The 23,120-nt window shown below is 33.2% G+C and overlaps 7 protein-coding genes across 44 annotated transcripts; 3 read left to right on the top strand and 4 right to left on the bottom strand.

Moving 5' to 3' along the window:
* Positions 1-71: 71 nt before the first annotated feature.
* On the bottom strand, positions 72-4,693 carry scpl22 (serine carboxypeptidase-like 22; the record flags this gene model as incomplete). 2 transcript variants are annotated; one of them, NM_127962.3, is made up of 8 exons in its annotated part: positions 72-324; positions 422-523; positions 717-1,126; positions 1,209-1,294; positions 1,479-1,571; positions 2,040-2,135; positions 2,301-2,408; positions 4,393-4,693. In NM_127962.3, 8 exons carry the CDS (start codon positions 4,637-4,639, stop codon positions 72-74), a joined length of 1,395 nt encoding a protein of 464 aa, NP_179978.2. The 2 variants fall into 2 exon arrangements, with proteins under 2 accessions (NP_179978.2, NP_001077950.1); NM_001084481.1 differs by lacking the exons at positions 1,479-1,571; positions 2,040-2,135 and having other exon boundaries at positions 4,393-4,639.
* Positions 4,694-6,128: 1,435 nt separating this feature from the next.
* On the top strand, positions 6,129-7,449 carry ENODL11 (early nodulin-like protein 11; the record flags this gene model as incomplete). 2 transcript variants are annotated; one of them, NM_201794.1, is made up of 3 exons in its annotated part: positions 6,203-6,390; positions 6,602-6,654; positions 6,840-7,279. In NM_201794.1, the coding sequence occupies 3 exons, from the start codon at positions 6,203-6,205 to the stop codon at positions 7,277-7,279; spliced, it is 681 nt and encodes a 226-aa protein (NP_973523.1). The 2 variants fall into 2 exon arrangements, with proteins under 2 accessions (NP_179977.1, NP_973523.1); NM_127961.2 differs by lacking the exon at positions 6,602-6,654 and having other exon boundaries at positions 6,129-6,386; positions 6,840-7,449.
* Positions 7,450-7,591: 142 nt separating this feature from the next.
* On the bottom strand, positions 7,592-9,312 carry AT2G23985 (uncharacterized protein). Of its 26 annotated transcripts, none has more exons than NM_001335891.1 (4): positions 8,873-9,312; positions 8,613-8,664; positions 8,404-8,491; positions 7,592-8,010 (listed from the first exon to the last, which is right to left on the bottom strand). In NM_001335891.1, the coding sequence occupies exons 3-4, from the start codon at positions 8,416-8,418 to the stop codon at positions 7,831-7,833; spliced, it is 195 nt and encodes a 64-aa protein (NP_001323855.1). In that variant the 5' UTR covers positions 8,419-8,491; positions 8,613-8,664; positions 8,873-9,312; the 3' UTR covers positions 7,592-7,830. The 26 variants fall into 26 exon arrangements, with proteins under 26 accessions (NP_001323855.1, NP_001323856.1, NP_001031405.1 ...); NM_001335892.1 differs by having other exon boundaries at positions 8,640-8,664; NM_001036328.2 differs by having other exon boundaries at positions 8,421-8,491; positions 8,640-8,664.
* AT2G23987 (uncharacterized protein) lies at positions 7,855-9,083 on the top strand (the record flags this gene model as incomplete). Its single annotated transcript, NM_001335911.1, has 4 exons — positions 7,855-7,999; positions 8,419-8,491; positions 8,640-8,663; positions 8,872-9,083. The coding sequence occupies 4 exons, from the start codon at positions 7,855-7,857 to the stop codon at positions 8,987-8,989; spliced, it is 360 nt and encodes a 119-aa protein (NP_001323877.1). The 3' UTR covers positions 8,990-9,083.
* CNGC6 (cyclic nucleotide-gated channel 6) lies at positions 8,692-13,010 on the top strand. Of its 10 annotated transcripts, NM_001335878.1 has the most exons (9): positions 8,692-8,713; positions 9,557-9,726; positions 10,074-10,173; positions 10,252-10,837; positions 10,921-11,133; positions 11,203-11,516; positions 11,599-11,710; positions 11,809-12,045; positions 12,128-13,010. In NM_001335878.1, exons 3-9 carry the CDS (start codon positions 10,103-10,105, stop codon positions 12,836-12,838), a joined length of 2,244 nt encoding a protein of 747 aa, NP_001318278.1. In that variant the 5' UTR covers positions 8,692-8,713; positions 9,557-9,726; positions 10,074-10,102; the 3' UTR covers positions 12,839-13,010. The 10 variants fall into 10 exon arrangements, with proteins under 10 accessions (NP_001318278.1, NP_001323886.1, NP_001323885.1 ...); NM_001335884.1 differs by having other exon boundaries at positions 10,921-11,516; NM_001335881.1 differs by having other exon boundaries at positions 9,557-10,173.
* Positions 13,011-13,018: 8 nt separating this feature from the next.
* Positions 13,019-14,439, bottom strand: AT2G23970 (Class I glutamine amidotransferase-like superfamily protein). The gene is made up of 3 exons (NM_127959.2): positions 14,102-14,439; positions 13,227-13,556; positions 13,019-13,143 (listed from the first exon to the last, which is right to left on the bottom strand). The coding sequence occupies exons 1-3, from the start codon at positions 14,414-14,416 to the stop codon at positions 13,033-13,035; spliced, it is 756 nt and encodes a 251-aa protein (NP_179975.1). The 5' UTR covers positions 14,417-14,439; the 3' UTR covers positions 13,019-13,032.
* Positions 14,440-16,372: 1,933 nt separating this feature from the next.
* AT2G23960 (Class I glutamine amidotransferase-like superfamily protein) lies at positions 16,373-18,204 on the bottom strand. 2 transcript variants are annotated; one of them, NM_127958.3, is made up of 3 exons: positions 17,744-18,204; positions 16,711-17,040; positions 16,373-16,617 (listed from the first exon to the last, which is right to left on the bottom strand). In NM_127958.3, the coding sequence occupies exons 1-3, from the start codon at positions 18,053-18,055 to the stop codon at positions 16,504-16,506; spliced, it is 756 nt and encodes a 251-aa protein (NP_179974.2). In that variant the 5' UTR covers positions 18,056-18,204; the 3' UTR covers positions 16,373-16,503. The 2 variants fall into 2 exon arrangements, with proteins under 2 accessions (NP_179974.2, NP_001323529.1); NM_001335877.1 differs by having other exon boundaries at positions 16,373-17,040.
* Positions 18,205-23,120: the final 4,916 nt, after the last annotated feature.

Here is a 23,120-nt window from a genome sequence, read left to right as displayed (position 1 = left end):
CCTTGAGGAACACTTCGTTTTGAAGGTGCCTTAGTACACCAGTGGAGCTACAAATGTTGGGTCACTATTCACTAATAAGATCTTGAAAGCTCATTTCCAGCCAAGAATGATCTTAAAAGAATAAGCGCACTTTGCGGTTGGAAGAATGGCACCTCGTGCCCCGCCCCTCTTACCGTCACAAAGGTAAGCCCCTCGTATACTTCTGTTCGTCCTCCTACCTGGTTTCCGGAGTACCAAGGGTACCAGCGAGTTTTCACTCGAAGATTCAGTTTGCCAAGGGAATATCGAGTCGCTGTCACTGGAATTACCGAATCTGTATCACCACTGCATGGAGAAATGTGATTTAATGACCAAAATATGTGTTGCTATCATGATCTTTTATAACTAGGTGTCTAGGTTAATATACTGAAACATAGTGTACCTGTAGACCCAGATTCTTAGACCAGCAGCAATGAGTTCCTTATATATCGGTAACATTGAATTGTCGGAATCTCTCCAATTCCAGTTATTAAAGACAGAGTCACTGTAACAAACAGAGAGAACAAAAAAAATTGCCTGGTTTTTAATAATTTTATAACTGAAGTTTGACCTAGAGTCGTTAGTTTGGTTACAATTTGGTTCAAGAGTTTCTTGTAGTATACGTTAGAATAAAGTTATGAACATGTGATGAATAACAGTGGTTCAAGAGTTTCAATGTAGATGAGCAGTGGGAATACCTGCAAGCAGTCCACTTATATGGAATGGCAGTGTGGTTAGCATGCATAGCTCGTTGTACCTCAGGACGGTTATAATATATCTCGGCATAGTTTTCGGTACAAGGGTCATACTGATCTTCTAAAAACCTTTTAGTTGTGTGCATTTGCATCATCTGCTCAAACTTGGTCTGGTTCGTTTGGTCTTGTGGTGGTACACACTTGGGTGTGTAGATGCTGTACTGATCGATGTCGCCAAAGTCGGCAGCAGCGACATAAATGGCGGAATCGCATTCTTTGGAGAATCTATCCGCTGTAAAATCACAGTTTTTGAGGATGCGATTGTAGGAAGCGTCCGAGATCATCGCGTGAGACCACCAATACGTTATCGTCCCTAGTCTGTCGTTGTTTTTGTCCATCTCTGGGTTACCAACCTTCAAGGAGATATTAGGGACATATATGAATATGGAGTAATAGTTTTGGAAATGTGATAAATAGACCTTACTTAGTTCTTACCATGAAACCTTTAAGATTGATTACTGGATTTTTGTAGGCGTTGTTGTACTCATGAATTTTTTGGGCGAGCTGAGGAACATAATGACCTGTAAAAGTAGACGTTAATATATACATATTGACAGTTTTGGTTAAATCAGGTAAGAAAGACATGAATCTTGGTTTGTTTTTTGTTAAACAAGATTAACTAAAAACCATTAAACCATATAAAATCTAATTTGCTCTAAGAGTATGTATTTTATTGTTATATATCATATATGCATGGTGACATACCGGCGTAGCTTTCACCAACAATGTAGAAATCTCTATACCGGTACTGAGGAAATCTTGACATCCAACTTATAAGAAATATCAAATTTTCCTGAGCTGCATACACAATTACACTATTAATTAATTAGTTTCTCTTAAAAAGAACAAAAACAAAAAAGAACTGAATTGTAATTATTAAATTTTATAGTCTTATGTATATTTGCAATGCTGGTTAATGTCAAGACTCATATTGAGAATTATAATCTTCATGTGAAATTTTAGTAGTCAAATCCATAGAAAATCGATTGCTAACATAGGCCATGAGGTTAACAAATTGACACTAAGGAATTATGAGTTTGGTGCCATCAGATTATTGATGTGGGGTCTAAACATATTTCTTAAGATAATAATAAATCTTCTGGTTCATCGGTAATATCCATTTGGATGGTACTAGAGGTTGTTACTATATGCGAAGAATAATTGAATTTCTATATTAGAGTTGATCTTTTCATATTTTTTATGTAGAATCTTGAGAGATAGAATATTTCTTTTTATATATATATATTTAGATGAAAAAAATCTGACCTGTACGTTCGTCTCCGGATTCTTCAAAATCCGAGCTTGTGTTAGTATATGAAAATCCAACACCAACAGGCGATTCAAGAAATAAAAGGTTTGCCTCTGTTATTACACATTCAAAAATGTTATATAACTTAATTACAAAGTATTAAGTATATAGAAACAGTTTTCCATACAACTAATTTTGATAGTTGGAGTTGTGAAACATAGTGACTCCACAAATAAAGAACTAACTTGAAGCATGTCGAAAATTAACTTAGTGAGTACCTGTGTTCCAAGAAAAGTTGTTGAGATAAAGATTGCAACCGGTTTTGCTGATCCGAAATGGTCCAATTTCCTCCGAAGCTCCATAAGCAATCGACGAGCAGCCTGGTCCTGCATAGTTTAATTACATGTATGATCATATATACACAAAAATTGTTATTTGTTTTTCATATAGAATCCCTTATAAATTTTCTTTTATCATTAATAAATACAATATAACTTAAAAGGTCAAATATTTTTATTATATACATGTAACATTATTTTGGATAAAGAAGCAATTGTATGTTTTCAATTTTCTGTCTCATTTTGATATGTACTCGACTGATGTAATTGGTTTATCAAAAGACGGCCATATATGTATGTTTCTGTCATGCATTCTTATCAAATGTCAAGAAGAGAAAGAAAAATAATTGAAAAGTTGATGTCTGAAAGTGATCAGAGGGTTAGAGATATACTTATATAGATGTTTGGCCAATCATGCCTTTGCTTTCTTTGTTTTGTGGTCCTGAGATGAGAATGGATTATATGTAACAAGGATCTTTGATCAAATGACTCTACTTTTAAGTTTTCATACATCATGCCGGCTTTTGTTTAGTTAATAATTCTTTTTATTATTATTTCAATGATTAGAAGAAACTATTTATGTTCTTCCTTAATTTAGTTTTTCTTTACCCCAATCTTAACTTATTCTAGCTTTGCCAAAATTTCCAACTAATCTCAAGAGTATATAGGCATGTTTCCAGGCCTATCCTAAAGGACAAACAGGCTAAGCAACCGCTTTGGATCACCAATTATTCTTTTTAATGATCATAGCCTATGATTTGACTAATAACTTCATTTTATTAGTCAAATAAACTATTGTCCAATTTAATTGTTCTTGTTTTTTCTTTATTACTATTGGTTTAGCAAGTAATATAAAGGTTGGCTACATTTGCTTTAGTTTTCTGTCCGTTTAAATTTTAGTATATACGAAAAAGATAGTATATCCATGTTTTCATGTCGTTGTCAACTTGTCATGCACATTCTTTGAATGATGAGGTTTTGTAGCCGAAGAGCATATTCCAATTATTATTCCGTACGGATTATTTTAGTGAGGAAGTGGACATTTGCTCAAATGCACGCAAGATTGGAATTTTTCATATATAAAACAACATAAAAACTAAAAAAAAAAGTGCATGTTTCTTTTTGTTTGTTTTTATAACAACAATTGCATGTTTCACTTATTAGAGTCATATTGGATTGTTGATGCTGTTTTGGTGGACATTGATTTGCTTTAAATAATGATAAAACATAAAGTGTTGATATAGGTATTTTTGATATTTTACTTTTAGTTAGTCTATTTAAGAATAATCATGTAACATGTTAATGAGATTTGACGTCTTCCATTTTTTATTTGATGACGATTTTATTTCAGTACATCGCCGATTTGAATTGAAGTGATGACATAACAATTACACTAACACAAATCACTAGGGTACATATGTTTTTTAACGAGGATTTAGGAATATGTTTGTGTTGATAAGAATTATTTTCATTTTTACGTATTGCAAAAACATAAGCTATACTAAGAATGTAATATTTCTTAGTGACACATTCTAATGATTTCTTATATTGTTTTAAATTCTATATATTTGGTATCACAAACTTCTCTGGTGTCTTTGTTTTGATAGTTACGTCTCTTATGTTTTATTTAATTACTCTATAACTATCAATTATAGAGAAAGTAATTTTTATTTTCATTGTTTTTGGCAAATTGATGAGTTGTGGCCGGAGTTCATAGGTGCCGAAAATCTTTCCAAAATATTATCGAATTAAGGACACAAGGTTCTTTTTGACCGATAGCTTCCGGACTTTCACTAAGCTAAGAACCACTTGGTACTCTTTGTTTTTTTTTTTGTTTTTTTTTTTTGGTTTAGTTGGTTAAAGAATTATCAGAATAAAATTGTTTTTGATTTGCCAAAAATAGTATTTTTGTCATTCTATACCAGATCGAGTTTGAATACTATGATACATTTGGATATGGACTCAGTGTTCGAAACATATTTTGGTATAAATATAAATATACGAGGGAAAGTGGGGAGAAAAAAAATCCAACCTCCATTGAGCCAAAGAAGAAGTGGTTTGGTGTGAGGAGAATGAGAAGATGACTCGGTGAGCCAGTAGAAGAGTGATCGGCCATGTGACTCGTTCACTGTCACGTAACCCGAAAATTGTGAGAATCCTACTTTTGGTTGCCCTGGTAGTGCTTTGATCCTGTCCTCCTCTTGCTCTTTTGTTGATGTTGATGATGTTGCTAATGATAAGAGCACAAATAGAAGAAAGAGTAAGTGGGTTCTTGCCATTTCTCGTTTTCTCTCTCTTTCAATATTGTCTCTCTTTTTCGTCAATGGGCTTTGTTAGACCAATAGAATGAAGAATGACTTGTTACGACCACTCATTTTTATACAAATATATGTATATGTATATATATTTTGTGTCATGTGTGGGAGAGACATAGGGATGGATGGATGGGGTTTTGGAGGCTATCATGTAATGTGTGTTTCGTTGAGTCATATTCATTACTTAATGATGACCTCTCTACCTTTTTCTTAGTGTTTTGACCAGTTTAGATTTTTGTAATTTCTAATGTACCAAAGATATGAATAATGTGTCGTATCATTATTACAATTATAGACTCCATTAGTTAGCATCAAGGAAAACTATATATATCTTTCAATGAAAACAGTGATAAATGTAGATTAAGAAACACAAGAACTTAATGGCCATTGAACTGATAATTTTAAATAATGTGAAATATTAAAATAACAATAGTGGTTTTCTTTCGCAATTATCATTTTAATAATTTGTTGCTATTGGGACATCCTCACTAATATTTACTAAAATAGTATTTGGATCTAGTGTCTTTAGTTTTGTATTGTGTGAATATATATGATTAAAAATTATTTGCTTATCCCGTATGAACCGAAATTATTTTATTGGATCCACCCGGTTTAATTGTGTTGTACACTATGATCCAGTTTCACTATTCGAAATCAAGATTTTCATATCCTTAGGTAAGATTCTTACATGAAGTCCAAACTTTGTATACTATTAATTGCTATTAGTTGACAAAAGAATTTTTTTTTTGCTATTAGTAGTAACAAGGAAAACTGTATAAATTAGAAATAAATCACTGAGTTGTTTTTGGAAAAAAATATTTTAGTAATTTGGTGTTTATATCTTACTTCAACTGATAGAAATAAATCTTAGAAAAAGTATTGGAAAATGGTTTTCTATATTAGATAAATAATTAAATAATTTTATCTAATTTAAAATGATCATGGTATATCTTAGTTTTTAATATTAAAATTTAGTTTCTTAGAAAGGTAAGGAAGGAAAAAAAAAGATGAGAGGTAGGGAAAAGAAGACACGTGTCAATTGTCTAGGTGGCAAATGTCAGATTTTGGTGAAATGAGCTTTGAGGAGAACCTTAATTTATTGTATTAGATTTACTGAGTACACTTCAAGTTTAATTGTTCTACATGTCAAAAATTATTTTGTATTGAAAACCTGATTTAGTTCCAAAATACAAGAATTTACTACAAAGATATGATATATAGATCAACCATATAATCTTCATTTGCTTTCGAATTAAGAAAAAGAGTATATTTTTTTTTTAATAAAAAGAAGAATATAATCCAACTGATAATGAAACTGACAATTACTTGGCTAATTGGGAAGATTACATTACATTTCTACAAGACCAAATTTGACCCCAAATCTGGTTCGGATCCTCCCAACCTCTTTATTAAACCTTATATAAAACCCATTTAAGCTCCAAACCATAACGGCCAAACTTTTTCACGTCTAAAGAGAAAAAGAATTCTAGGCAAGTGGTTGCAAGTTTTGTTTGAGTAGAGAAAAAAATGGTGTCTTTGATTAGCATTGTGTCCGTAGTGTTTCTTTTATTTACAACATTCTACCACTTTGGTGAGGCTAGAATCATTAATGTGGGAGGATCATTAGACGCATGGAAGGTTCCAGAATCTCCCAACCACTCTCTCAACCATTGGGCTGAGTCCGTCCGGTTCCAAGTCGGAGACGCTCTTTGTTCGTATCTAATTCTTTCTTCTAAATTATACTTTTGACGTTTTTTAATTGGTTTTGAATATTTTGATCTACATGCTAGCTAGTTTTATCAAGTGACATTATTACCATGGTTTTCCACAAAATTCCATTATGATTAAATGGGTCTTAATCTTTTAGCATGTTAATAAAATTTAACATAGGTTGACATTTTAAAAAAAAAATTGATGCTACCATAGTTTCGTCATGATGGTCAAGATCCGGATGTTAGTTATTGTTGGATACACTTTTAGTCTGCAAAGGCTTCTGGTTTGAATATCAGAAGTCTTGAGTTGGGTTTGGTTATTTGATATGTCAATAATCCAAATCATTTAGATATATTCAAGGAACTTAAAACACATTTAAGATATATAATTATTTTTTCATATATACGAATGCATAAGATAGTAAGCTAAGGATTGTTTTTGCATGTGACAGTGTTTAAATACGATTCAAAGATCGATTCGGTGTTACAAGTAACAAAAGAAAACTACGAAAAATGCAACACACAGAAGCCTTTGGAAGAACACAAAGACGGATACACAACAGTGAAACTCGACGTCTCAGGGCCTTACTACTTCATAAGTGGAGCTCCGAGTGGTAACTGTGCTAAAGGTGAGAAAGTGACTGTCGTGGTTCAGTCACCTAACCACCCAAAGCCAGGACCAGCCGCTGTTACGCCCACTCTTCCTCCAAAGCCATCTACTACTCCGGCTGCTCCAGCCCCAGCTCCACCCACTCCTTCTCCAAAGTCATCTACTTCTACGATGGCTCCGGCGCCAGCTCCGGCCAAGAGCAGTGCTGTTGGGTTGGTTGCTGGAAATGGCATCTTTTGGGCCTCGACTCTTGTTGCTGTCATTGGGCTTGCTTTCGCTTAAGGCTTTTAACAAAAGTTCTTGAAGTTTAAATTTCATGTTATGCATCCAAAATCTATGTTTTGCAGAATAATTATTATCTGAATTTACAATATGTCATATCTGACATTACTTATAATTTAATTTACAATTCTTTTGTTTCTGTCAACAATTTATTCTACAAATATAAAAAAAAATTAGTTTCCTAGCAATGTCAAATCTTCTTGGTACCTAAATATTTTATATTGATGTCTCATTATTTATTCAATTGGGTGATGAATGTTTTGATTTCAAGGTGAAATCCTTCACTTGTCTTGACTCTTGCAGAATACATTAATCGGAGTACATTTATTGATTCACGTAGCTTTCTTCATTTTCAGAATTCGGATTATATCTACAGATTACAGCTCATGTAGGTTAGAGTTATTGGAATAAAACGAATGTTAAATATAATAAGAGTATCAGAGCACCTCCAGTGGAGAGAGCCTCTCCAAGGACTCTCTCCATTTTTTTATGATTAAATTTCCAAAAAATTAACAAGAGAGCTTTGTGTTTTACTTTTTGTTAAAGTTTTCTTAAAAGAGTTCTCTGAAAAAAAAATGAATGATCTTGTTTTCAATAACTTGTGTCTTCTCCTTCATCCTCATCGCCCTTGTTTCCATCCTCGACTTTACTTTCACCATCTTCGATTTCTTCAATTTCCAAAACCAATACGAGATGGAATGCTCAGCTCCATGTCCTTGGACCTTGATCATCTCCATTGTATCAAAACCGACTATTACTTATGTAACTTATCACATCTTTATCTCTTTTCAAATGAATAGAGAAAACAACAATAGCAACTGTAAAGACTACACCATGCAGCAGAATCATTTAAACTAAAGAAACACATAGACATATACACAAGGATATATATATATATATATATAAAGCAGTGGCACCAACCTACATGACTACTATTGAAGCATGCTTATGTACGCTTTAGATTCAGAATATTGGAAGATTAGCCAAAAAAAAAGAAAAAGCAAGAGTAATAAGAAAGCAGCTTTAGCTACCGTTCCAGAAGAAAGCTAGGCTTAAAATGACTTAATGCATCCAGTTTTTAATGAATGATCTACAAAGGTTCATGATGTAATAAGATAATATACCTGAAAAGACAACATACCACATAATTATTATCCGAGGCAACAACAGTCTGCATTATGTCTTCATTTTCCTTTACTTGAAAGTATATATCTGCAGAGCATAAGCGTAATTCTATTAAATTATTCACAGTTATAAGCCAACTGAATAAATACAAAGCAAAAAACAAAAACTAAGAATTCTGGCCAAAGAATATTCTCATGAACTCCAATACCAAGTAAACCTGAGAGCATCTGGGTACCTTTTTTGTTCACCTGAACAAGACACTACGGGAAATGTCAGATCCGCAAAACCAAGTTCGGAAAAAACAAACAGGTAGAGTCAAAACCAGTATTCATCAATCTTAAATTCAATATTCAACATTGGTTTTACAATTGTTTTACCTGAATTTTTATCTTATGTTGAATTGAAAGATTAAACCACCAAATACAACATGTAATCACGATATACAAGCAAGAATGGCTTGATTCATACCTAATTTGGAGACTTCGGCAACGATTACTCTCCAAATCAGATTTGCTATTCTCCGATTGGGTTTCTCTTCCGCCGATGGTCTTCACCGTCTTTCGTTTTGATGAATCCGGCGTCTAGAAGCCTCAGATAACACAATTACACACAATCACGGCGTCAACTAATCGGAAATCAAGAGTTCACCGCCGGTTTCATTATCACGAGAGAGAGAGACAGAGAAAGAAAGTGATTATCTCTTTCGAACAAAAAAATGAAACGCTACTTTTTTTTTGTTTTGTTAAAACTTCACAACAAATCAATTAGCGACACCTGTCGCCTCTCTCGTTCCCTCAAAAACTCTCTTCAGAGAAACGCCTCTCTCAGTTTAATTCAATTTTGATTTATTTGTAATTCAAATTATCAAGAGAGCCCAACAAATATTGCATTAAAACCCTGCGTTGGAGATGCTCTCTTATAGCATCTATTATCAACCATAGTATCACATTTTTTTTGTGGACAAAGAACCATAATATAACATTTTGATACGTAAACAAATTATTTAATTCCATGCATGGCGTGGGACAACCTAATTATACATATAATTTATTTTTTTAAGTAGTAGATATTGAATCAAAGTAAAATATAGAAGCAGTGAAAATTATAGTTTGTAGTATATCCCTATATTTCTTACATGTAATGATTTAAAAGGAGACAGCACAGGAAGCGGGTGGGACCCGACTCGGACAGCAAGAAGAAGAAAGTCAATTTTTTGGACACAAGACAGAAGAAGACACCTTCACTTTCTTCTCTGCCCGTTTTTTAACAATTTGTGCTCTTCTTCTTCCGTTTCTTCTTCGCCGTCAGATTCGACTGTAACTGTAAGTTCTTCTTCTTCTTCATGTTCCTCCTGATCTCAGTCGCTGAGCTTGATTAGAGTTTGCAATTGTTTGACTTTGGATTCGATTTAGGCTATCTTAGAAATGAGTTTGGTTCGTTTTGTGTAGCTAAAGTTTCGATTTTTGTTTCTGGGTTTTAAATTTATCATCTTTTATGAATCTGGTGAAATGATAAATTAGCTCAAGTAACCTAATTTCAGAACCCAATCGCTTTGATTTGCAAAAAAAGAAAAACTCCTCCTTAGTTCCAATTAGGTAACTCCTAAAATTATAGCTGAAAAGGGTTCGCTAGTGATTCTCTTCTTGATGATAATTTGTCTCAAAAGCAGTTTTTTTAGGATTCATGAGTTAAAAGAGTATGTTCGATACTTGTGGCCCAAAAGGAGTCAAATCTCAAGTCATCAGTGGCCAACGCGAGAACTTTGTGAGGTATATATAACAATTTTTGAATCTCATGAAATTGTATGAATAGTATTAAGCTTTTTGAGTATTCCTGAATTCAAATAGGTTAGATAGTATGGACTCAAGGTACTCGCAAAGTTCCGAAACGGGTCTAAACAAATGCACATTGAATATACAAGGAGGACCTAAACGTTTTGCTCAAGGAAGCAAAGCATCATCTGGATCTTTTAAGAAAGGGTTTAGAAAAGGATCAGAGGGGCTTTGGTCTATAGGTCGATCGATTGGACTCGGTGTTTCGCGCGCTGTGTTTCCAGAAGATCTTGAAGTATCAGAGAAGAAGATATTTGATCCACAAGACAAGTTTCTTTTACTCTGCAACAAGTTGTTCGTCGCTTCGTGTATACTCGCAGTATCCGTTGATCCTCTCTTCTTGTATCTTCCTTTCATTAATGATAAAGCGAAATGTGTTGGTATAGATCGGAAACTGGCTATTATAGTAACTACAATAAGGACAGTTATAGATTCGTTTTATCTCTTTCATATGGCTCTACGGTTTAGAACAGCTTATGTTGCTCCCTCGTCACGGGTTTTTGGCCGCGGAGAGCTTGTTATAGACCCGGCGCAGATAGCTAAGCGGTATCTGCAACAGTATTTCATCATTGATTTACTTTCTGTTCTTCCGGTTCCACAGGTATAACAACAGAATGTGACATCAAACATCTCTACATTTCAAGATTTTGTTGGTTGATATTCATTTTTGTCTATTTTATTCAGATTATAGTTTGGAGATTCCTCTATACTTCGAGGGGTGCGAATGTACTGGCGACAAAACAAGCACTTAGATATATCGTTTTAGTTCAGTATATTCCGCGGTTTCTTCGAATGTATCCTTTAAGTTCAGAACTGAAGAGAACTGCCGGGGTATTCGCTGAAACTGCGTGGGCGGGTGCAGCGTACTACTTGTTGCTTTACATGCTCGCAAGTCATGTTAGCATCCAATTTTCTTGTACCATACTGTATCCGTTTTTATGTTCTCATAAGTTCATGTGTATGCAGATTGTTGGGGCTTTGTGGTATTTGCTTGCTTTAGAACGCAATAACGACTGTTGGAGTAAGGCTTGCCACAATAACCAGAACTGTACTAGAAACTTCTTGTTTTGTGGTAACCAAAATATGAAAGGTTATGCTGCTTGGGACAATATTAAAGTTTCGTATCTTCAACTAAAGTGCCCTGTCAATGTCCCCGAAGATGAAGAACCTCCTTTTGATTTTGGAATCTACTTAAGAGCACTCTCCTCTGGCATCGTCTCGTCTAAGAACTTTGTCTCTAAGTACTTCTTCTGTTTGTGGTGGGGACTACAGAATCTTAGGTAATACAAAGGATTTTATTTTGTTATATTGTCAATGCGATGAGTCTCTTTCGTATTAGTAACCTCGATAATCCTTTTGCAGTACACTTGGTCAAGGGCTTGAAACCAGCACATATCCTGGAGAGGTTATATTCTCTATAACACTTGCTATTGCTGGACTTCTACTATTTGCACTTCTCATTGGAAACATGCAGGTAAATAAGGGACCTTGTTAGTGTTTTTTGTGTTTATACACTTGTTATCGCTAGTGAGTATGAAAAACGATGTGATGTTTTTGATAAATTCTTGACAGACTTATCTTCAATCGCTTACCATTCGGTTAGAAGAAATGCGAGTAAAAAGACGTGACTCAGAACAGTGGATGCATCATCGAATGCTTCCACCAGAACTGCGGGAACGGGTTAGACGATATGACCAGTACAAGTGGTTGGAGACGCGTGGAGTTGATGAAGAGAATCTTGTTCAGAATCTCCCAAAGGATCTTAGAAGAGATATCAAACGTCATCTCTGTCTCGCGTTAGTCCGAAGAGTAAGTTTCTTTTCGTAATTCACTCGATTTAACATCTTCGTAAAAGTCTTTTTAAATCCGTTTTCTTTTTCCTATGGCAAAGGTTCCATTGTTTGAGAATATGGATGAGAGGCTGTTAGATGCAATCTGTGAGAGGCTTAAGCCATGTCTGTTCACTGAGAAGTCGTACTTGGTTCGTGAGGGAGATCCAGTCAACGAGATGCTCTTCATTATCCGTGGTAGGCTCGAAAGTGTAACCACTGATGGCGGTAGAAGCGGATTCTACAACCGGAGTTTACTTAAAGAAGGAGATTTCTGCGGTGACGAGCTTTTGACATGGGCGCTTGATCCCAAATCCGGTTCTAACCTCCCTTCCTCTACAAGAACCGTGAAGGCCTTAACCGAAGTGGAAGCTTTCGCTCTGATAGCCGATGAGCTGAAATTCGTGGCAAGCCAGTTCAGGAGACTCCATAGCAGACAAGTACAACACACGTTCAGATTCTATTCACAGCAATGGAGGACTTGGGCCGCTTGCTTCATGCAAGCAGCATGGCGACGGTACATAAAGAGGAAGAAATTGGAGCAACTTAGAAAAGAAGAGGAAGAAGAAGAAGCGGCAGCAGCATCAGTTATAGCAGGAGGAAGTCCTTATAGCATAAGAGCAACGTTCTTGGCTTCAAAGTTTGCGGCAAATGCACTTCGTAGCGTTCACAAGAACCGGACCGCGAAATCAACATTGTTGTTGTCATCTACTAAAGAATTGGTGAAATTTCAGAAACCTCCAGAACCAGATTTCTCTGCTGAAGATCACTGATCCAATATCGCATACGCAAGAATTCTTTTTCTTTTTAACTTGTACACAATCTCTAAGAATGCTCCAAATTTTTTTGTTGTTGTTTAAACACTTACTGTAATATAAATGATTATTTGTGATCGTTCTTAATCTTGTTATTACATAGAAATGTTTTTTAAGATTTTCAAACCAATTCTACAGGTTTTGTTCATTGTTTAAACTTGCTCGGATCTTCCTTTGAGAAAGTTTTTGCAGAGAGTCTGCCATTGCTTCCGATCTGGTTCCGCGTTTTCCATCGTTGCCTTCGCCTTATCCGCAAAATCTTGCTGAGAAAACAAACAAAGAAACATCAAGAAAGCTTCCAACAAGTAACACTAAAGACGATGGAATAAAGATATAAGAAGCAAACCTCCATCAACTTCAAATTGACGACACGATCAATGATCTCGAAAAGAATCTCTTTGTTGTACTCAGGATGGCCTTGGATGCCTAGCAAGTGGTTTCCATACGAACACATCTCAACGTTGTATTTGTCTGAATAAGCAAGCAATGTGGCTGATTCAGGGAGTTCAAGAACTTCATCTTGATGGCATTTTATAATGGCTAGTGATTTCGGAATCTGGCTTCCAAAGTAACCACCTGGCTTCACCGCGTCTGTAACCATTGTTATGCTTCTTAGTCCCATATCCAAACCTCTACTCGCCCTTCCGACTTTCCCTCCTTTGATTCTACTTAGTATCTGGTTTCAACAACAGAGAGAAAACAGATCATTCATCAAGAATCTTTCTAATCAAACTGTTGCACATTGGTTTTTTCATATTCAAGATCGTTTTGGAAATCCGTTTCAGATTCTAGCCAATAAAGAATCCACAATGCCTAGAACTTAAAATTTACTCAGACAATATCAACCTTAAGACATGGAAACCAACATCAAAATCAACGATGATACTATCGGACTAAGCTACATGTTATGGTTGCAGTTTTTCATAAAACATTATTGTTAACAAAGATATTTTGTTTAAAATGATTAAGGTTTTGGATTCATTAGTAAATCAAATGTAAATGTAAACACAAACAAACAATCAAGACCTTAATATTTATAACACACTTTTACGAGTCACTAGATTTCTCAACACACTCAGATTCACATCAACCAAATTATCTTCTATGGTTTTGATCATTTCTAAGTGATTATTTGAGCAAATGGTTTTTTCGAAAACCCCTAATCAAGTACGATCCAACGGATAAGAATCAAAACATAAATCTAAACGGATCAGATTAAACCTGGTGGCCAAAGCAGATACCAAGAACCTTCTTCTTCATGTCGTCAAGCTTTTGGCAAAGAGAACAAAGCTTAACGATCCAATCATCATCACCAAAAGCATCGTTAAGGCTTCCACTAATAACAAAACCATCGTACTTATCCAGATCCTTATCGTCAGGAAACTCGCCGTCGATCACTCGAAACAGATCCCATTGCTCACCATCTTCACCAAAAGTCGAAACAAACACGTTGAAATAGCCTCCATACGCTTTCTTCACGAACGTTGAATCGCTCGTAGCAAGAAACAAAGCAAATCTCTTTTGCTCATTAACCATTTTTGTTGTTGTTGTTGTTGTTGTTTTTACATGAAAAGGTTTTGTGTGTTTTAAAGACGGCCAGAGATCGTAACAGAAGCCAACTGGAGAGTCTTTGTTGCGTATCTGTTGTGATTTGTAAGTAACAAATTAACTAGGTGGATTTTTTTCTTGTTTTAATTCGATTATTATATTCTCTAATATTATTGGATATTTTGATAAGATAATAGATAAAGAAAAGACAGATTTTTCCTATATTTTATTATTTACTTGTATTTTTAGAGTTTTTACTATTTGACCACAATAGATTTGACTATGAGAATTTAATGACATAAAGAGCACAAATAATTTTATGGCTTAATGATAAATTCCAGTCAAAGTTTTTATAGAAATCAACAAAAGTTTTATAGGCAAGCTAGCCACATAGGGATAGTTGCAGAATTAGAAACAAAAATAATAATACAGCTAATGTATTTAAATTTCGCAAAAAAGGAAAAACAAATATCAGCATAAATTAAAATACAGTTTCACACAAAATTCACATAAGATAAATAAAAATAAACTGACTATAAAAATTACGGTCCCACCTTTTTAAATCAATGTATTCAGATCCGACCGCAAATCACAGCTGATACGATAAGCCTCATAATCCTACTAATCAAGTTCGGATTCAATATCAAAATATATGATATAATATTATTGGTTAAACTATTCGTGTTTAAAATATGAATTGAAATTTAAAATTTTCTTTAAATTTATATAATATATTGTATAAATTATGTTTGTTGTAATTTTTTAATAAATATTTCATTATGTCGCTCAAAAAAAATAACTAATATGGATTATTTTTTATTTAATTGAAAATCTATTATTCAATTGACTTGTAGACTCGTAGTGATCCTGGATTGGGTTTTAATACACTGTTTTAAATCAATTGTTTGAAGAAAAAAATCGTTAGACCATCCTTATTGGTGGGTTCTTAGACAAAATTCTTAACATTTTGATATATAAAATAATAACTAAATATTAGTAGGCTCTTAACAAGAAGAAAAAGTGTACCAAATATCTCTTATCTAAAAACCATTTTCCTCTCTTAAGAACCCTTTCTTATATCTTTAATTCTTATTTTGTTTTATATAATATTTTAAGAAAAAATTTCATGTTCTTAAGAACTCATTGATAAGGATGCTCTTAGAGCATGTACCATGGTTGGGACTATCAAAATCCCTAAAAAAGTAAAAAGTAATAATATTTTATTATTTTAATTATATTTTAGTTTTTTAATATAAATTGACCATTGATAAGATTACACGTGCAAATATGTTTGTGGGAACGTCCCTTAAATGAGGACTTTCAGAGACTCTCTTTCATCCCTCTTTTACTTTTTAAATATTTTTGTTATTTTTAAGTGAATGAGCCTGTATAAAGAGACCCACGTTGGACGTGCTCTTAGGCCGTAACTAGGCATATGATAAGGGTTTAACGCCTATGTCGATTAATCGGAGCATAAGGTGTTAGTGCATTACTTACTTGTTTTCTAATATTTTCATAATTTTATAATAAATATTGTTTATAAAATATGGAATGTTGAAAACGGTACACATTCAAACTTGTTTATATATATATATATATATTCACATTTAGTTTATATGAAAACTTAATAACTTACTCCAAATAACTAAGACAATTGAATGTGAAGAAATATTTTACATTGGAAAAATGAGAAAGGACTTGAATATAATGGGAATGGAGCATTTGACTAATGACCAATTAATTTTGAGTAAGATGAAAAAGGACTTGAATATAATTAATGGAAATGGAACAAATTACTAATTTTGAGTTAAAAGCCCATGAAACATAACAAAATACCAGAATCCGAACATACGATTACTCCCACTAATTAATGGCGCAAAGGAGGCTCATTTCTATCAAGGCATTAGTAAAACTTATTGGAGCATAAAGAAGCTTCTGGGTTAGTGAGGGTAAAGCTTTTATTTAATTATATTATGGATACAACACATCAATATGTCATACATTACAAATAATATTGTAACGTTGATACATGGAGTTGGAATATATATTAAACAAGTGTGATGAAGATTTGTGAGTCAAACTAATAAGGAGGGTTGACGTTTGAGGAAGTTTTTGCAAATTTTCTGCCAAAACTTCCTGTCTGCTTCATTCTTTTCCATTGTTGCCTTTGACGTTTCGGCAAAGTTTTGCTGCACATTAAGTTAATTAGGTAAGTAGCAATTGTTTTAGGATACAAATTATAAATAAATGGATATTCTACAAAGGGAGAGTTAGAAAAAAACCTTAATGTGGCCTCCGGCAAGAACACGATCAATGATATCGAACAAGATGTCACGGTTATACTCAGGATGTCCCTGAATGCAAAGGAAGTTATCTTTGATTGAATACATCTCTACCTCGTACATGCTTGAATATGCTAACAGTTTTGCATTTTCCGGAAGCTCCAAAACTTCATCCTGATGACATTTTATGATCCTCAGATTCGCTGGAACTTCTTCGCCGAAGTAATTTTCCGGCATCACTGCCTCTTTCACGATGGTTATGTTTCCAAGGCAAAGCTCTGGTCCTTTCCTTGCTCTCGCTACTTTGCCTCCCTTCGCTCTAGCTATTAGCTGGACATATATTATCCAATAATTGTGTTCTTAAATTAGAATAAGTTAACTTTAGTTAATACTTATACGAAATGTGAGGTTCCATATCAAATTGTCAACTGTACTGTTAGATTGAATAAATAACCTTCCAAGTAGCTGTATCTAATTTTATAAAATTTATATAAAGAAAAATAATTCTTACGTGATCATTTGTGTACACGTTCGAAGAAAAATCCATACAAGAACCATTCAAAGAAGCTATCTAATTTTTTTTACTCACAACTATATACAAGATTATATTCCTACGTATGCATTAAAAATAATCCAATCACGATACAATATGTATATATGTATATATATATATATAAACAATATTCATAAAATGAAAAAAATCATTTTAGTTTCTCTGAACGTAAAAGAGCATAATTATTAAAAATAGATTATACACAAATTTCATTTATAAATTAGGTTGATCTAAACTTCCAAACCATGAGCATGAAAACACACACACACACATGTACTTCAAAAGTTGATAAACTTATACATTAATTGAGGAAGGTTTCGTTAATTTCTTTAACCCTAAACTGGTATGGTATTTAACAATTAATGTACACAAATATTCATTACAAAAATATTCATTACAAATTGGGTTTTAATCTAAATTTCCAATCTATGAACATAAGAGAAAAAACAAATGTTATATATGTGATGAGAATTAAATTACCTGGTGGCCAAAGCAAATACCGAGGACTTTCTTGTTCATGTCATCGAGTTTCTTGATGATATCACAGAGCTTTAAGATCCAATCAGTGTCTTGAAAGGCATCATGAGAGCTACCACTGATTACAAATCCTTCGTATTTCTCAAGATCCTTCTCTTCTGGAAACTCGCCGTCCACGACTCTAAAAGAGTCCCATTGCTCTCCTTCATCGCCAAGCAGTGAAACAAACACATTATGGTATCCTCCATATGTCTTCTTCGCAAACTCCGAGTCCGGTGTCGCTAGAAACAATAGGTACTTCTTTTGTTCAGCCATTTGATCGTAAATTACTAGAGAGAAAGAGAGAGGGAGACAAAGAGTTGAGAGAAGAATGGAGAAGAGAAAAATGAAGTGTGTATATATTTATAAAGGTGATGGGGTTGACCATTCATGTGAATCCCTTACGGTCTATTTGTTTATGTTTTCTGTAACGTTTGGTTTATTTATTTATTCAATTTGACACTAAGATCTTATTAATAGTGGCTGTTATATAACCATTGTTGACCCCATGGCAAATTCTGGTGTTCCATAATTCTTTGATCGTGAGATCCACTCTACGGATATCTCCTCCAGTGGACAGTTCCACATAATATAACCACGTATAATATATCATAAAATTAAGCTTTAACAAAATGGTTTTGGCGGGCAAGGCATTCTCCTTACTACAGTATTGCGTAAGCAAAGCCGACCAAGTAGTTAATGACTAAAATTTTAGTGTCCTCTTACGCATGCGAATCTATCTATTTTTGCTACCAAAATTTTCTTAGGAAAATTGGTAGGATATCATCTTGTTTTCTTGTAATTATACTATTGAATTCTAGTTCCATCACCACAACTAACACCATGTGTTTCATGCTATCTTAGGTTATGAGTAGGACAACCCAATCCGATTTTAGACCACTAAGGTTAAAACCCATAATTAATAGACTGTACAGCATTTTTTTTTAATGGTAAAATACTTCCAAATCACTTCGCAGTTATGCAATAAAGAATTGAATCTTATTTGGATACCATAAATTTAGATGGAAATAAAAAGAGAGAAAGTAGGCTCAAAAGCTTACCTACAACATGTTATAAACCCACTAATAAAATTCGAATGCTCTCGTTACTTGCTAGTTTATTTGTTCAAGTCAACAATGTGTGCGTTTTGGAATTTCTTTTGTAGTTTGGACAACAAAGAAATCGTTTTTTTTTCTTCTTAATTTGAATTAGTGATTGTGGGTTTGAACTTTCAAACTTAGTATATTAAGCCCAGATTCTTTCCAACTTTAATATCACGTATAAAATAAACTAGGCATATCGATATTTCATTATGAAAATAATGTAATCTCAGTTACCAAACATGCCATATCCTTTACGTTGGCACATGCAAACATAAGAGCATCTCCATCAATAGTCTCTCACATAGTTTTTCATTGACTAAAAAATATAAAATAATAATAAAGTATGAGAGAGATAAGAGAGAGATTGAGAATAGTTTCTCTGCAGAGAAACTTTAAAGTAATGATTGAGAGACTATGTGTATATGTGTGTGTTTATAATTGGATAGAAACTAAATCATAATAAATTATTATTATTATTATATTTTGAGAAACTTTTGAAGTATCTCACCAATGGAGATGGCCTAATGGTACCATGTTCGTAATTCGCCTGCTCAGTCGGGCCATTACAGTTATTATTTTCGGCCTTATTTTCCAATATTTTAAACTTCGATTTTACAAAATTGGAATACACTGAATTTGGTGATATATTACTTTTCAAAAGTATTTAGGCATTTAGTATATTAAGCCCAGATTCTTTCCAACTTTAATATCACGTATAAAATAAACTAGACAGATCGATATTTCTTTATGATAATAATGTAATCTCCATTACCAAACATGTTATATCCTTTACGTTGGCACATGCGAACATAATGGTACCATGTTCGTAATTCGCCTGCTCAGTCGAGCCATTACAGTTACTATTTTCGGCCTTATTTTCCAATATTTTAAATTTATCTCTCGATTTTACAAAATTGGAATACACTTAATTTGGTGATGTATCACTTTTCAAAAGTATTAAGGCATATACTAATATATTATTTTCTGCTATTACGAAGTAAACCTACAAAAGTATGTTGTATAGTAGATATGTAATTGTATAACATATACATGGTATATGAGATGAGGCAAAAAAAAATGTCAAATAAAATGAATTTGGGGCAGAATATAAAGGGAGTTGGAAGGATGAGGTCGTCCACATGATCAATGGGGAAAATCGCAGAAAGAATAAACGCACTCCGACGAAGATTTGCCGCCTCTTGTTACACTTTTTGATTTTGTTTTTACTTTTACACTTTTTACTTTTACTTTTTACTTTTGCATGTACTTTCCTTTACTTTGAAATTTTTTTTTGTGGGGTTTTCAGTTTTCCAAAGCCAAAACGCGAGGGTTGCTTGCTTGTGGGGTGTGTTCTTCTTCACGAAGTTCTATAAAAAAAAACATTCATTTGATGGGTTTTTGTTGATTTTTATAGGCAAATCTTTCTTTTCTTTTTGTATATGATAGATTTTAAGCTTTTTCCTCCCCTTTATCTTTTGTTTTTGCGAGTGTGAGTGTGAGAAATGCGAATCTCTTGCTCGTTGTTACTCGTTACTAGTTATTATGAATGTTTTGTTTTGTTAAGAAAAAAAAAGCTACGATGAAATATTTGCATTAAAAACAAAAAGCTACAATGAATGTCATGTTCAGTCTTTTTATTTCATTATAGAAGTCTTTTGATATCTCAAGATTTAAAAGTTATAGTTGTTCGAATCAAAATATGTTTTAAGCTTTATAAACTTTTAGATCAAATAGAAAATAGGTTATTTAGATCAAATAAACTAACGAATCGTTTCTATGAAGATGCCTAGGAAACCTTCGTAAATTTAAGATGTCTTCATAAAGTTCTCTTAAAAAACTTTCAAATCAGTATGTTATGTTGCTAATTTTCCAGATTTTATATTTTGTACTTTCAAACTCGTTAGTGTGAGAAAAGTCTACATATATAGAAGATAAACCATCTGTATCAAATGTGACATCAAATCAATTATATCAACTTAAATTTTTTGCATCGATAACTTATATCAATTGATCAGTCTCTCACTAAGTTGTCAAACTGATATTCTATAGGATGTACGTCGCATATACCACTAATCCAGGTTTAATTAACATCCCATATAATGTATTTTTTATAGAGATAATTAATTTTCTAATTAGTGATAAATTATATCAGCGGTGAATTCTATATGTTTAAACATGCCACTAAATCAAAGATAGTGACGTGAAACAAAACATATATGTTCGTATAAGTGATAGTACTAATGGTAATAGAATAATGGATCGAATTAAAGTATTGTTTCCCATTAACTTCGAATGTGCTAGATTCGATTTTTCTTTTCATCGAATTTTTGCAGAAGAAGAGTATTTATTCAATTTAAAGCAGAAGGAACAAGTTCGGGGAACGAACACAATAAGCTACAAATGTGTAGCACAAGAGTTTGAAGCATATATTATTGGTGTAATTTGTGTTTATGAGAATATTGGCCCACGAGAAATGTATTATAACAATCTTTTTAAAACGATTCAAAAAGTAATATCAACATGCTTTACAACAAAAAAATGAGAGGCAAACATCAACTTTTTTCGTAAAGGCAAATATCAACGTTTTAATTTGGCCACTTTAATTTTTTTGTGCGCAAATTATTGAGAAAAGTGATGCTGCTTCTTAAATAATGGTTGTAAATTACAGCAATTAGAATCCGATGATTCTATGATAGGTTACTATTGATGATAATTGATATTATTTTCTTGTAACTTTTAATTAAAAATAATGGTAAAAAATAAATCAATCTTGATACAAAGAAAAAATAAATATCAAGGACTTTCTTTTAGATGTTCTAAACTTTTTTTTCTCTTTTCTAATGTAAACTTTTCCTGACCCAAACTAAAGAACAACAAGTATTGGCTAATGTGTACCAGGTAGTAAGTTTCGTATATTTGTGTTACCAAATTCTTAGTGTTTTTTACTCAAGAATATTTTGGAAATATATAGGGAAAAAGACAAAGAAGCATTGCGTAAATGATCACAGAACCTGCATGAGAAGGAAAATAGGGAGATTGGTTGCATATCATCTCGCTGCTGACGTTATTTTGATCTCCTCAAATCGGACTTTGGTCCAACTACTGTAGTTCAATTTTAATTTCCATTTCTAGCTTAGCAATATCAAACTAAATTTTTTATACATTTGGTCGGAATATCCATTTAAAATACTTAAAAAACATATACTAGATATTATCAAAAACAAGTAGAGTAAAAGTCTCTTAAGTCCGCAAATGTGTTAAACATGTACTAATTTTTTTTAATGAAAATTGTATTTATGTCAGGTAAAATATTTACAAAAACATGAGTGTGAAATAATCCCTCAACACAAAATAAAAATGACAAATCTTAAACAAAAATGGTTTCTTCACTATGAGTATGAGAATTATCTTTATAGGTGCAAATGCATCAAAGCCTAATTTTTTAAAAAAGTCAAAAGTCAAATGTGACAAGAAAAGATGACTAGAATAAGAAAAATGTAATACTAGTTCATTTGTTACAACGGAAAAGAATGGGGCCATTAGTGGGAACGAGAAAACTAAATAGACGAAAAAGGAAAGAAAACAAAAGTAGAGGGACTTGTCAGAAAAAATGTAACATCACAAATCAAACCACATCAGGCAAGGCAAAAGCAAGCCTCTTTCCGTATTCCAGCCTTTTTTTCTTACTATTTTCTCATCCTATCTCAGTTTTCATATGTTGTATTATAAAATATCTTTTCTAAAAAAGAAGTATCGTTATCGAATTAGATGGCACAAAAATTAACGTTTTTTAACCTCTGGAGGTAACATTTTCAATCACGAGATTTTACAGTGGAAAAATACGGAAGAAAATAAGAAGAAAAAAAAAAGACAAAAAGAAGAGAGAAGAGGTGCACGTTAGCGTAGATCAGTCTCGTACCCACTGCGGACTGGTTACAAGTGGTGATACTGGTACAGTCTACACACGTCAAATCTATGCATTCTTTTTTATTTTTACTTTTTTACTGGTGCAGTTGTGCTATAAATTTTATCTTGCAATTTTTGTTATTGTGATGGTAAGAATACCTTTATCAGTGAGTCATATTTGTGGGTGATAAATCAGACTAGGGGAATTTTCAGCTTATATACTCGAGCTTTGCAAAGTTCAAAGTAATCTGCCCATAGAAATTAGAATTATGAGATAAATGCATTCTTTTCATTGGTTACTTTAATCAATCATACCACAGTTTTATACGGTA

This window comes from Arabidopsis thaliana, chromosome 2 (genome assembly GCF_000001735.4).
Source record: "Arabidopsis thaliana chromosome 2, partial sequence".
NCBI lineage: Eukaryota > Viridiplantae > Streptophyta > Magnoliopsida > Brassicales > Brassicaceae > Arabidopsis > Arabidopsis thaliana.
This window is presented reverse-complemented; position numbering and strand designations above follow the sequence as displayed.